The 13,923-nt window shown below is 40.5% G+C and overlaps 1 protein-coding gene across 4 annotated transcripts in view; it reads left to right on the top strand.

Annotated features, from left to right (window-relative positions):
- The window catches only part of ANO5 (anoctamin 5), an 81,423-nt gene that overhangs the window by 49,515 nt on the left and 17,985 nt on the right, over positions 1 to 13,923 (top strand). For 3 of the 4 annotated variants that reach the window (XM_015411230.1, XM_015411229.1, XM_015411227.1), the window contains 7 exons: positions 672 to 787; positions 3,320 to 3,454; positions 3,917 to 4,022; positions 4,114 to 4,174; positions 4,651 to 4,802; positions 11,095 to 11,172; positions 13,240 to 13,462. In XM_015411230.1, the coding sequence (XP_015266716.1) occupies positions 672 to 787; positions 3,320 to 3,454; positions 3,917 to 4,022; positions 4,114 to 4,174; positions 4,651 to 4,802; positions 11,095 to 11,172; positions 13,240 to 13,462 (871 nt within the window). Of the gene's footprint in view, positions 1 to 671; positions 788 to 3,319; positions 3,455 to 3,916; positions 4,023 to 4,113; positions 4,175 to 4,650; positions 4,803 to 11,094; positions 11,173 to 11,717; positions 11,793 to 13,239; positions 13,463 to 13,923 lie in introns of all 4 variants that reach the window. The other variant, XM_015411228.1, reaches the window with a different exon arrangement.

Below are 13,923 nucleotides of genomic sequence, written 5' to 3'. Positions count from 1 at the left end.
GTGGAAATTGCTTATGACATATGTATGTGAAGACATTTAGCTGAGCTAAGACAACACCTGTGCAAACCTCTAGGGAGGATAAGAAGAGGGGGAAGGTAAATTTCAGATGTGCTGTCAAACTGGGATGACAAGGCAGCAGTAGAGTTTAATGAAACAGTGCCACCTGGTGGCAGATGCTGAGGACTTCACTGGAGCACGTTTTTGGATTTTATTTATTTATTTTGTACAAAGCCTGGCAGGGTATATAATTCATTACAAGGACTACATTTGGAAAATATTACCTTAATTCTAGTGTGTTGAGCTTCAAGCTGATGCTTTTTATTAGCTATTGTTTGAGAATTTTAAAAAGAACTAGAATCTTTATTTTATTTATTTTTATTATGTTTGAGAATTTGATTTTATTTTTATTTTTTCACATGTAGGTTGCATTTAGGTCAGTGAATCCCTCCCTTAGTTTCATATAAAATAAGTGTATAGTTTATACTATGATTCTCTGAATATTGCCGGGTTCCTCCTCTCTACTGTATACACACTGAAATCCGAAATGACACCTAGTATTTATTTGGGAGAGAAAAAAGGGAATGTTGTGGCTTATTTAAAACCTGTGATACCAGCCATTTAATGACCTGCTTATGTCTTATTCTTTTATATATTTATTCACATGAATGCAGTGTCAGTACTGGAAGAAGTCAAATGATCCAAAGTGTGACAATGAAAGATATACACTATACAGGGAATGGGCAAGGTTTTTTCAGTTCTACAAAGAACAGCCATTGGATCTTATCAGGTGAGCCCCTGATGTTAATAATAATAATAATAATAATAATAATAATAATACCTTTTGATTTATTGATCACTTAATCCTGCAGAGCTGCTGGCTCTGAGCGATTTACAGCTACACAGGTTTTCACAAGGGACTAACAATGATAGGGGTAAGGGAGGACAACATTTAATTCTTTAAATTGCACATGTTTCCGGCCGACGGGGATTTTGTTCAGCTGTAGGCTTCAGTCATGTTCGGGGGGGGCATTCATTTCGGCTTGGCTTGATGATGCTAGTTCTTCCTGGGCTGCTTTGAGTCGTAGTGCCGCACTGCCACCACCTGGCTGGATTGGCCCATTACAGGCTTCTTGATGCCGAAGAGGTCTTTTTTCCAGGCTTCCGAGCTTCCGAGCTGGATATTCCATTCGCCGGCTAACACCTCCCCTACGGGGGATTACTGTGCCCACCCTCTCTAAGGAGTGGTACCCATTTTATCTACTCGCCGAAGCTTTCGAACCGCTGGGTGGATGGCGAGCTTGGGACAAGGCTGGTAGCTCACACCAGCGCAATCCTCTGTGCCACCGCTCAGTCTGGCGCTTTTGCATTGGACAGATAGATAGATAGGTAGACAGATGCACACACAGATACAACCTCCTTCTCCATCATTTTCTAAGTCGGAGATTGGCAATCTTTTTGGCCTGAGTGGTGTAAAAAACACAGTGTCTAGTGAGGGAGAGGCATGAGAGCTTGGATAGTGTAGCAGATAAGAGTGTCAGACTAGGATCCTAGGAGACCTGGGTTCAAATCCCCCTTTGATAGTGTGACCTTGGGTCCGTCATAAGTTCTTTCAGAGCTGTTCTCTCAAGGGCAGTTCTCGAGAGAGCTCTCTCAGCCCCACCTACCTCACAGGGTAGTGGAAGGGAAAAGGGATTGTAAGCCGCTCTGAGACTCCTTCGGGTAGTGAAGGGCGGGGTATAAATCCAATCTCTCCTCTCTTCTTCCAACAGTAGAAGCTAGCTGGGTGACCATGATCTTGCCATATACTCTCAGCATAACCTGCCTCACAGGGTTCTTGTAACGAGAAAATGGAAGAAGAGGGAATGATGTTCTAAGGTGCTTTGAGTCCCAACTGGGGAGAAATGTGGACTGTAAATAAATAAATGCAAATGCATGCAGGAGGATTGTACTCGGAGATGCCTTTAAAGCAAACCAAACCTTTTAAAATGCTGCCAACATCTCAGGGATTCACGTTCAATTCACCTGGTGACTATGCAAGTCTGGGAGGCATAAGTCTTCTCCCATAAGCCATAAATCATCTCCCAGCAGTGCCACCACTGCCTCCCCCTCCTTTTCTCTTTAATTGATAATAACCCGCTCTTAACATTCAATCTCTTCTCAAACGTTATCAGGCAGTCAAACCTCATGTGTACTTCCAGAGTTCTCTGAGTGTGTAGGTAGATACCCTGCCCCTGCTTGGGGGTGGCCTGGTCTTGTGGCGTTCATCATCCACACAAAGGCCACCAGTTTACTATTAGATACAGTGACACCAAAAAAAAAAAAAGTATGGTGTTATAACTGATTCTTATTTTATTTGTTTGTGTACTTGGGGGTCAAAGAAGTTGAAACCTAAAAGTTAAAAAAACAAAACAAAAAACTTTTGACAACCCAAAATGGGCACTGGCCCAATGGCAGCAAGCAAGAGGGAGGGTGGATCTGGAAGAGGAGAACCAGCAGCAATGGGGAGGGAAGAGAACCAGCAGTTGGAGAAGAACAAGGGAGGAAAGGGCCTAGAGCCAGGGAGGTGGAAACTGGACTCAGGGCGAAAAGTCAGAACTGGTGTCAAGGAGGTAACGGGGAACATGAGAGTTCCCTCTTCTACAAGTCCCTGTGGATTCTTTTCTTTTTCTTTTTTGGTCTTTTGTAAATATCATGTAATGGATCTTTTACTCTTAATTCTGTGAATGCCTGACCAACATGGAGTTTTTGCTGTGGGAAAATTATCCATTTGGAAGTTGTAGATCCCTTTTATTCAGTGTTCAGCTTGTCACAGTCCTGTTGACTCTGTATAGATCCCAGCTGTCCACATGGTTGACTGTTGGGTCTGCTGAATGTGGAACACTGGTCATTTCTCATCCCAGCCTGAAGATTCTCTCGAGTTGGAGTTAATGGTAGGAATAGCATTGCTGGGCATCTTCCTGCCACCATGTCCGAAGTTAAAATGTAAAATGAAAAGAGAGCAAAATGTCTTTGAGAGAGGGGGAATCACATATCAAGTTGCTAGGCAACTAGGTGAGCAAAACTATTTTCAGTCATTGAAATAATTAAGCTTCAAGTATTTGATCCAGTCAGCATGTCAGATGCTCATTTTTGGACTGGGTTTAGGAGGGGTTTTTTAAACACACGGTTAGGTCTGTAGCATTCCTGTGGCTTTTGCCTGATAACACTGCATTCAGATTCAGTCCTGTTCTTTTCTTTGCAATTAATCTCTTGCAGATCTGACTTTTTTTTAAAAAAAGTTGTTAATCTTTTGTTTCTTTACTGCATTACTTGTCTACAGGAAGTATTATGGAGAGAGGATTGGAATCTATTTTGCCTGGTTGGGATTCTACACTGAGATGCTGTTCTTTGCGGCTGTAGTTGGCTTTGTCTGCTTTCTGTATGGTGCATTCACAATGAATGAAAATATGAGTAGGTAAGTGTAACTAACTGCATAAACATTCAGCAAAGTGAATGGCTGATGGAAGCTGTCCTATCACTTGTCATGTGTTCCTTCTGATTGGTTTCTTTTATTATGCCCTTGTTCACTGTGTATAATCATAGCCTAATCCTATTGATAGACTATATGATACTAATGCAGAATTGTGCACCATTGTGTGGGTACAACATGGCCTATAAACTGTGCATTTAAAATGAGGATATGTATCGTGTGAACCAAGAATTCTGTTTCCTGCATAAAGTCAAATAAAGTCAGTTGTTAGCTGAAGAAGTGAGCAGTGACTCACAAAAGCTCATACCCTGCCACATATTTTGTTAGTCTTTAAGGTGCTACTGGACTCTTGCTCTTTTCTAAAGTCAAATACCAGTATTTGCAAAAAAATTTTAGCATTTCTGTGTGTTCTTGCTTAATTAAATTAGACATATTTGTCCTCTTCAGCCAAGAAATCTGTGATACTAATATAGGGGGAGATATTATCATGTGCCCACTATGTGATCGAAAATGTGATTACTGGAGGCTGAACTCCACTTGTGAATCTTCACAGGTCAGTATCCATTCCTGCAGTGCTTGTAACTAAGTAAATAGCCAGTTTTCTAGTGCTGTTTCACACAAAAACTTGCTTCTGTTTCTTTCAGTATTCCCATTTGTTTGATAATGTGGCAACCCTCTTTTTTGCAATCTTTATGGGCATCTGGGGTAAGTATATTTGTTCATGTTCCTTAAATAACCGTACAGTCCTAATGAGCAGTTTTAGCTGAGTGGTATTACTCCATATAGTCATGCAATTTTTCACTATAGTACTATGTAGGCAATAGTGAATACATTGCAAAGTCCCATGCTGCATTACAATTTGAATCAGATATACATATGCATAAAGAATCAGTGTTTGCATATTCTTAGAGACATCACATCCCAAGATGCTGTCGAACTAACAGTCCATAAAATATGCACATACATCCAGTACAAATGAACAATAATGAATTTGACTAATTTTGCAGTGGACCCCAACATTTCAGAGAAATTCCTTGGTTGAATATAAATAAACGAAGAAACAGTTTATCCAAGGGAATTCAAGCAGTAATAATATTTTGTATGGAACTGAATAAACATCTAACGGACATATATACTTAATGTCTTATGCAGATTCGTTCTTGCTTACTTTCTCATTGCAGTTACACTGTTCTTGGAATTCTGGAAGCGGCGACAAGCTCGGCTTAAATATGAGTGGGATTTAGTTGATTTTGAGGAGGAACAGCAACAGCTTCAGCTGAGGCCAGAGTATGAAGCAAAATGTACTCAAAAGAGAAAAAATCCAGTAACTCAGGTAATTTGGGAAAAAAAGAAGTTACCGGCATATTGGAAGAATCTAGCTACCCAAAATGAGGAGCTGTACCAGTCTGGTCCCTAAAACATGATATGCCTGCACTTGTTCTTATGATAGAGTTACGATAGGAGGATATGACAGAAACAACTCCACAGAAAAATGCAACCATGCAAACAGTGAAGATCAAGGTGCAACTGAGGCAACTTGGAATATGATGATTTCCTTTTACTACCCCCCCCCCCACTCATCTAAGTTAGCAACCATTTACCACATCCTGTGGCAGCACGTTCCACAAGTTAATTATGTGTCGTGTGAAGAAGTATTTTGTTTTGTCTATCCTGAATCTGCTGTCCATCAGTTTTATTGGGTGCCCCCAAGTACTAATATTTTGAGTGAGGGAGAAAAATTCTCTCTAGTGGAGAGAGAGAACCAGTAGATTCAGGACCCTGTGCATAATTGTATAAACCTCTGTCAGGCCCCTTAATTATTTTTCCTAGCTACCTATATAACTTTCTCTCTTCTCTAATTGGCTCTCAGACATTCTTTGTGAAAATAGCTTCAGAAAAAAATCCTTTCAGATTATATTGCTTCAAAATGTGAGTGAAAAGTGTATTGAGTGCTCCCTCACACCAGCAGCTGCCTGTATGTAGAAAAGTATCAGGTCATTGAACAAGGTTCTACTTAGCTTTCACCTGAGGTTTTAACTTTTCACATGCAGGGAGTTTTGATGTAAGAGTTAATTGAACTATGTGGTACATGATCCAAGGAATTATATTTTTTCTGTGCTTATGCTTACATAGTATGGGCTGTGAAACTAAAGGGAGGGAAATGCTCTACTGAATAACTGGTGTTCTATTGTAAATGGAAGTAAGGTCTGGCTAGCAAAATTCTTTTAGCTCTCACTCTGCCCTGCAACGTGAAGATATTGTCTCTGAAACACCAGAGCTGCCTCACGGAAGCGCCTCTGAACTGGCATCACCGTCTGCCATCTTGAGTATTTCCTTGTAATGAAAGTCTTAAGATCATTCATGGGATGTGATGGCATTATTCCAATAATTTTATTTGAGGGCTTTCAGAATTCTTCTTCAAAACCTGGAGTAATTCCACTGATGTCACAACTTGAAAACTTACCAGAGAGCCATAGATATGTTTATGAGACATGTGCAGTTCAACAAGGACATGATTATTGATCATCTAAAAGGGCTGTTGCTAAGGATTACTTATATAGTGTACATGAATCCTCTGAACGGCCCAGAACACTACAAAAATGCAAAATATTAGTTATTAAAACTTGTATGGTTCTTGTTTCAGTTAAACCTCACCACAGACAATGCTTGTATGGATCATGAAGAAAGGGAAGAATAAAAATAAAGAAATAAATAAAATAGAGAGACAGGTGATGGAGTGACAGTGCCATCCTAAGAACACCTTCCTGGGAGTAAGCTGTATTCAATAGACTTGAGTGGAGTTCTGAGTAGACCTGCTTAGGATGACATTGCTAATGTTATTACCTCCCTCCACTTCTCTTACTGGTTACCCAAAGGCGGGGGATTAACATGCTTGTGTGTTTGTGGTGCAGTTTTGGTCATCTTTTTACTTGCTTCTGAGCCATATACCTCCTTCCTAACGAAGGTGCTTCTCCCTGGCCCACAGATGAACAATCACTCCTACTAGCCTCCCTCTTACAGATACCAACTGAGAACAGCAAATGCAGTGAAACCGCTCCTGTCTTTCCTCTGAAGCCTGGTGAGCTTCTGTGGCTGGAAGAGCAGAGGCTAATGGGAGCCTGAAGTAGACCACTTTTGTGGATGGGAGGGAGATACCTTGTTCTGTGGGGTGAGCCCTTGCATTGGAAGCACCTTATTATTTATTAGGCTGATTTTTGATGCAAATAGAGAACCAGGTAGTTGGAACAAGGGTTCCCAGTCACAGAATGGCTGCCAAGTGTGTGTGTAGGGTTTCCAACAAGCTTGGAGGAAAATATCTTGCTCCTTTAACAGAGGCTTAACATGTGCAGTTGAAATTTTTCATGGCATGGAGGTAAATAACAGCACCTTGTGTAGAACTCCTAGCATATTCGGTATCAGGTTTAATTCTGAGAGTGTGGAGAAAGGATCTATGTTAAATGTTCAGAGACGAAGAGAAGTGCATTCTCCATATGCTTAGTAGTATTTTTTTCCATATGCTCATAAGAGTGATCCCTAATATTTAAAACAGATTCTGGGTTTGAGTCCTAGCATTCATGAAACCTTGAGATTTTTCTTTATCCTTCCAATAGTAAATGGAAGATGAAGTGTCGCCTTCCTCAGCTCTACCAGAAAGCCCTGCCAAACATACTTCACTGCATCCCCACCACACATAACAATCATTTAGTTATTCCTGCCCTTCCCTTTCTAGCCAGTCACTTGTACACCACAGGATTACCTGCTCTATATTCCCTCATCAGTAAGGAACTCCCTTATTTTAACAGGAAAATTACAGTGGTTCCCTTTCCAATGCTATGTTCCTAGAAAAAGAATTGTTGGCCTTCAAAACTGTCCAAAAACACCTCTTTCTAAATTGGAATGCCTTTTCCTAATCTCCAACATGCAAGACTCCCTGCAGCTATTCATTCACACGTGGAATGCATTCTGTACCTGAAAGTGATTTTATTATTTCTCATATGTCCCAGTGTTGAATCCTGGCAGTAAAAACATGCAAATTTGAACTTCCCAGCTATGTAACACATCAAAATACTTGGCTCCCTGTAAAGCGAGAATCTTAAGAGAAAGGATAAGAAAAATAGGTTGTGATTGAGAAAGTGGATATGAGTGAAAACCTCAGATACAGCTTTGGGACAGGAAAACTTCCATCATTTAGCATCAGTGGAATAGAGTTAATTCAAGGGAAAATTTTCAAGCTATGTATCAAGGAACCCAAAGAGATGTGAAGCATCCTGGAAGTAGCTGCATTTTCTGTATTAACTTCAGCTGATCAGCCAAATCTTGGGTTACATTAGATATTTAAATTTACTGCCAAATTTCCCACGGAGGAGATATAAAAACAGCTGTCACTAATGGTGTCATGAAAGAAGTCTAGCATGCTCTGTTTTCACAACTGGGAGATCACTGGAAACACACAGAAGTCCTTTATGGAGGCTGTTCATTTCTAGCCTTATATGTCGAACAGGAACCCAGTGAGTAGAACAAAAAAGACCATTAGGTTAGACTGCTGGCCCATAATGCCAGGTATCTTATTTCCAACAGTAGGCAACACAAAACACTAAAGTTTGCCATAGTCCAAGACCATTAACAATGTCCTACAGTTATTGTTGATCATTTCCAACTAATAGTTAGGGCAATACTCAGGAAAAAGGATAGATATCTTTGGTATTAAAATTAATATTAAACAGATGGAGATCACCAAGGTTAAAGGGCATAAATGCATTGACTTTCTCAAATACATGTAAAAGCATTACCTGTCATTACTTTGCTTTGATTCATTGAGTACATGGTACGATCTACATATTGCTGGATGTTGTATTGTAGTAATCATTCACCTCCTGGATTTTCTTGTCCAGATGAGAATATCCAGTTGGTGGATAACAGCAGTGGTAGAAAATTCGGTTGGTGGATTACAGCAGGTAACTGACTTTTTAACTGCAACAACTGATATGTTGTAGTTAAAAAGTCTGTTACCTTATATTACTTCCTTGACTACCACGTGTGTTCATTACAATAAATTAAAAGTCAGAGCATTGCCTTCTGGTGACTTCACAGCAGCTTAACTGATGGCTAATGAAGACTCACAGACTCTTAGCCAGCCAGATCATCTAGATAGTTATGTCTTGTTTTTTTCCTATGCATTCCTTTTTCGTTTTGGCCATGTTCAGATAATTTTTTTAAAAACTTCCATTTGTTCACAATCGGCACAACATGCAGCTTGTTCTGTGTGAAGAATACTATTGAAAGCTTTCGTGTTTGGGAAGCTTTCAAGTCGAATACCCATTTGCCATGACATCCGAATGCAGCTGCCTGGACAAACTGGAGTTTGTTTGCACTCTGATTTTCTCAGGTGGCTGCAGTTGGATGACATGGCAAATAGGTGTTTGATTGAAGGTTTCCGAGACAAGAATGCTTTCAACCACACTGTGCTGGCATAGGGAAGGGGAAGGGCGGATACAGGAGGACAACAATCTGCATTGAACAGTCGGGATCTATACCTGTGTATACCAGTGTCAGTTGCAAAGAGGAAAACTCTTTAAATGATTGGGACTAAGTTTGAAGGAAGTTTGTTTTATTGAAAAATACTGGTTAAATGTGAACCATACATATGAAAGCAATCAAATAACACAGGCAAACAAGGCTACAGAGAAACGGGGGAGTTTAGAGACAAAGAGAGAGTTATATTTACCATCCAGATGTGCAGAAGTCCACAGAAGGGAGGTTCTAAACAATCAGTGTATCATGAACAAAGGGGCACCCAAATTGTGAGTTTGGGGGTGCTACATTGTTAGGCGCCTGAGAATGACACACACAGGTGTGACTGGGCAGCTGTTTTATAGACTAGAGAAGGTGTCCTGCAGGGCAGGATTATGGGTCTGAACAAAGGACCGAGAGGTTTCCCAAACTTTGATCAAAAAGGTATGATGGCACCCTAGTGGGTATATCCAGGAGTGTGCATGTAGGGTTGATGGCTGATACTATCTGATACTTCAAAGTTAATATGTTATTTTGGTAACCCAGGGAACAGCCCAGGAAGAGGACCATAAATCTGCTTTCCAGAGAAATGTTTACACTTTAAAAGAAGTTTGGCCCAGGAAAGTGGCCATAAAGGACAGAGCAGGTGTTTGGCATAGAAATATCACTAAAGGAGATTTACATATCATCAAGACAGAGGACCTTTCAGAGGAAGAAGATCTCCATATTGGGATATACTGAAATGTTGAGAACTCTGATACTTACCGGGGGGAAGGGGGGCAGATTTTACATAGAAAAGACAGATGGTCTGTTTCCACAACCTCCATGGTCCATATCTTTGGCAAGCTCCCATGATCATACGTGTGTCCCCTTCAGGACTACCCACCGACTTAGGAACACTGCTTTGGGGGACCCTGGGGTAGTTTAGAGGTGAGGGTCCCTGTAAATGCCAGTGTAACAGGCTTCCCTCTGATACAGGCCTGCTGGGTCAGTTCCAACATCCTGTTTCCCATAGTAACCTAATGTACCCATGAAGCCCACAAGCAGGGCATGAAGACTGCAACAATCTTCTGCTGTCACCTTCCCCAAGAACTGGCATCAGAAATACACTGCTTATGGATGGGGAGATCAGATCATGTGATAATAAATCTGTTAGTTTTTAAGGTAGTGGTTCTCAGGACCCATGTTTGTACTTACTGTACTTCTTGGGCCACAGTTGCAAAGTAACTCCATACTACTTTTTCCTTTTCCAACATAAACTACATCAGTTGGCCCTGAACAAACTTATATTTTGTTTCATATTTTGTACTTATACTAGCACTACTGAACAACACATTACTCAGAGGCCAACTCAAATTTGCCATCAGACCTTCTTTCCAAACTCACTGTGTTCTTTCTCTTCCTTCCAGTGTCACAATTCACTGGCAAGAGAGTCACTCACAATCTACTTTTGTGTCTTCCCCTACAGTTTTTGAGAACCACTGATTTAAGGTGTTACTATAGAAATACCCATTGGAGTCTTGTAACACCTTGAAGACTCAGATTCTGAGGAAGTGGGCTTCTGAGGAAGTCCATGAAAGTTGATACTAGAATGCAACTTGGTCTAAGTTGCAATAAGACTCCTGTTTATTTTTGCTGCAACAGACTAGCAAAGCTACCTCTCTGCAATTATTTTCCATAGCTCTTTCTGTATTTGTGGGTGTCTTCTTAAACAGACTGACAATGTAATCCTAAACAGATTTAAGCCTTCTAAATCCATTGATTTGCAGTACAATCCTAAACAGAGTTCAGTGGACTTAGAAAGGTTAAATATAGAATTGTACTGCAAGTCATTTGGGAACACATTTATAAAAACAAAGAAAGAAATTGCAGGATTCTATCATCTTGGCGTGAAGTTACCATGTCATCTGAATTTACCCTTCATCCCACTGATTTCAAGGAACCTACCTCCAAGGAAGTTTGAATAGGATACTGCTTGGATTATCATATATCCAAGAATTCTGGTTTAATCAGATTGTGGATCTGGTTTTAAGACAATATGAAATATAGCCCTGATATCTGGTGATTTAGGGACAATAAATTCTCACTTTTTATACTCTGGTCTAATATTTTAGGAATTAGAAGTGTTTAAGAGGAAGACCGTAAATGACTATGGGAAACTGAGCTTGTTGTACTTTGGAATATTATTTTGGGTAAGACTGGGAAACCCAATTCATGGAGCTTAGAGTGGCGACTAATGAAATTAGCCATTTCTTCAAGGATGAAAGTAAAACAGGCATGAGAACATGGAGGACAATGGTTCTGTTTTCATTTATTGAAACACTTGTTAATGTTGCTGGGGAACAATTAGTTCAAGCATGCACATTTTTATTGTAACACAGTTTACTTTGATATGTGTTGGACATTGAAATGGACACTGCATACAACGGCAACAACTCTCTTTTTTTGCAAGAGCCCACAACTATCACCAGTGAAGGAAACAAAATTGCCTTTTGGCTATCTAATGAGCAAAGTCTTAAGATGATTGGCTTTCCCATTCATATGCATTGATCACTGGTTCCTCCATTCCTGTGTTTCACCATAAGAAGAAATGTGCTATATGCATTCTTTGGGGGCACAGATAGTTTTCTTGGGTTGTGTTTGCTATCTCACAGTGGTTAAAGGTTTTCTTCAGTGCTCAGTGTTAAGAATATGATTGTGTGTGGTCAACTGTGCTGTGCTTGCTTGACTGTTTCAGGAGATGGAGCCTTATTTGCCTCTAACTAGCCAGGCTGTACGGTTCTGCATCTCGGGAACGACAGTGTTGTTCTGGGTGAGCATTCTTTTGAATCAATGCATTAACACATTTAACAAGTACTAATGGCCTCTTAAGCTTGATTTTAACATGTATTTAAGCTTTTGCTCTGTAGCTTGTCCATGTATGCTGTTTGCTATGCGGACTTCTGACTAACATTTCCCTGGTTTCATGCAAAGTACACACTGAATCAAGTGGCACACAATCCACAGCCCGCTTAGACCAGATTAATCTCTTTGATTTATATCATACTATTTGAAATGTATGCATTGTTGGTGCATTACTCATCACAATTAATCTGCAGTTTTAGACATCAGTCTTCCATTGAGTAATAATAAGACAATGGCTGGGATTACACCGACTAAACAATCCATTTTCAATCCACTTTCAAAGCACTTTCCAACTGGATTTTACTGTGTGAACTGGCAAAATCCAGTCTGACAGAGCATTGAAAGTGGATTATTTAGTGAGTGTGATCGCAGCCAATGTGCTTTGTTATGCCCAGACCAAATTGCAGGCTCTAAATGAAATCTGAGCATGTCATTCTGTTGCCTTAACATGGGAAGCAATATTCCACATCCCAAATAGAAGCCATTAGCTCTTCAGAAATTCTACACAAATTTAATCCACACAGAATACTTTGATTTGCCCAAAAGCCTAGTTACCCTATGTATGGCTGTAACTACCAGTCACTTAACTTTAGACCATTGTCACATTGGAGAAAGTGAATTGTGGATTTTATTCTACGTACCCATGTCAATTCATCTGTCAGACGCACTGTGTGGTATTCTCAGAGATGCCCAGCATTTTAAGATAAAAAAATTCAGAATACTGTAGTAAATCAGAAGGAACAAGGCGTATGTTCTACCTTTCTACCGTATGGATTAACGGCTCTTATATCTGTGGATTTTGGAATCACATGCTCACTAGTGTGCTTTGCCTGGATTTGCATGGTGCATGTAGGTCAATATATGCATTCAGAGTGATCCATACTATTTCAGACTAAAGGTGAGGAATTGCATGCTTAAGTGCTTCCCTTTATTTAAAGACAAGAAGGCGTCTTGCATTTAGAAAACTAGATCATCGGGGAGAAGGTATTCCTCTAGCTCTTGCCTTGAAATTTTCAGGGGGGAAAATAGTTATGTGTACAGGGAAGCATTGCAACGATGCAACGAACATGAAATTGAGCACACTTCAGAGGACGGCGGAAGACAGGAGGGCCTGGAGAGAGATGATCCATGGGGTCACGAAGAGTCGGACTCGACTGTGCGACTGAACAACAACAACAGGGAAGCATTAAGACATACAATCCTTACTGGAAGTCTTAAGTGCGGTTTATGATTATCACAGTGTGTAGATGGGTTCTCAGACTACTGCACATTTTAGTCTGTTCCTATGAATTACTAGTGGTCAAGTGTGTTTTTGATAATATACCAGTGTCCTTAATCTGTATGGTTTCCCTCAGATCTCCTTGATCATAGCAAGTATGATAGCTGTGATAGTATACCGCCTTGCAGTTTATGCTGCTTTTGCCAGCTTCATGGAGAATGCACAAACACCAACTCCTATTCGTCGCTTACTGACACCGCAGCTGGCAACATCAGTCACTGCATCGTTCCTGAATTTTGTTATCATCATGATCTTGAATTTCTTATATGAGAGGATAGCCATCTGGATCACAGATATGGGTAGGTATTTCACATGAGAACAAAACTGACAGAGATACATTTCTGCCTTTGTGGTGGGCAAGTTGCATTGGCTTTTGGACAGTTTTAATTTTCCACCTATTTCAGTGTGCTAATATTCCTGGGAGCTCTCACCTCAATAGCCCAGGCTAGCCCTATCGTGGCAGGTCTCAGAAGCTAAGCAGGGTTGGCTCTGGTTAGTACTTGGATGGGAGACTACCAGGGAAGTGGCAAACCACCTCTTCATCTCTTGCCTTTTAAGTACTATGGGGTAGGGTGCAACTTGACAGCACTTTCTACCACTGGTGTTCCTGGGAAATGTTTGCTTTGGTCTCTCATTATAGCATGTGGTTGGTCTCATAGAAGTTCTATAACTGCATACCAGTTCTGTGATCTTATGAGTAAGAACACTACGGGTGTGATTTCAGCAGGTTTACTAATCTGCGGACTGTTGGCAGTTGATT

The sequence above is a fragment of the Gekko japonicus genome, unplaced genomic scaffold (assembly GCF_001447785.1).
Source record: "Gekko japonicus isolate JY-2015 unplaced genomic scaffold, Gekko_japonicus_V1.1 scaffold1245, whole genome shotgun sequence".
Taxonomy (NCBI): Eukaryota; Metazoa; Chordata; class Lepidosauria; order Squamata; family Gekkonidae; genus Gekko; species Gekko japonicus.
The sequence above is the reverse complement of the archived record's forward strand: the minus strand, read 5'-3'. Positions and strand labels throughout refer to the sequence as shown.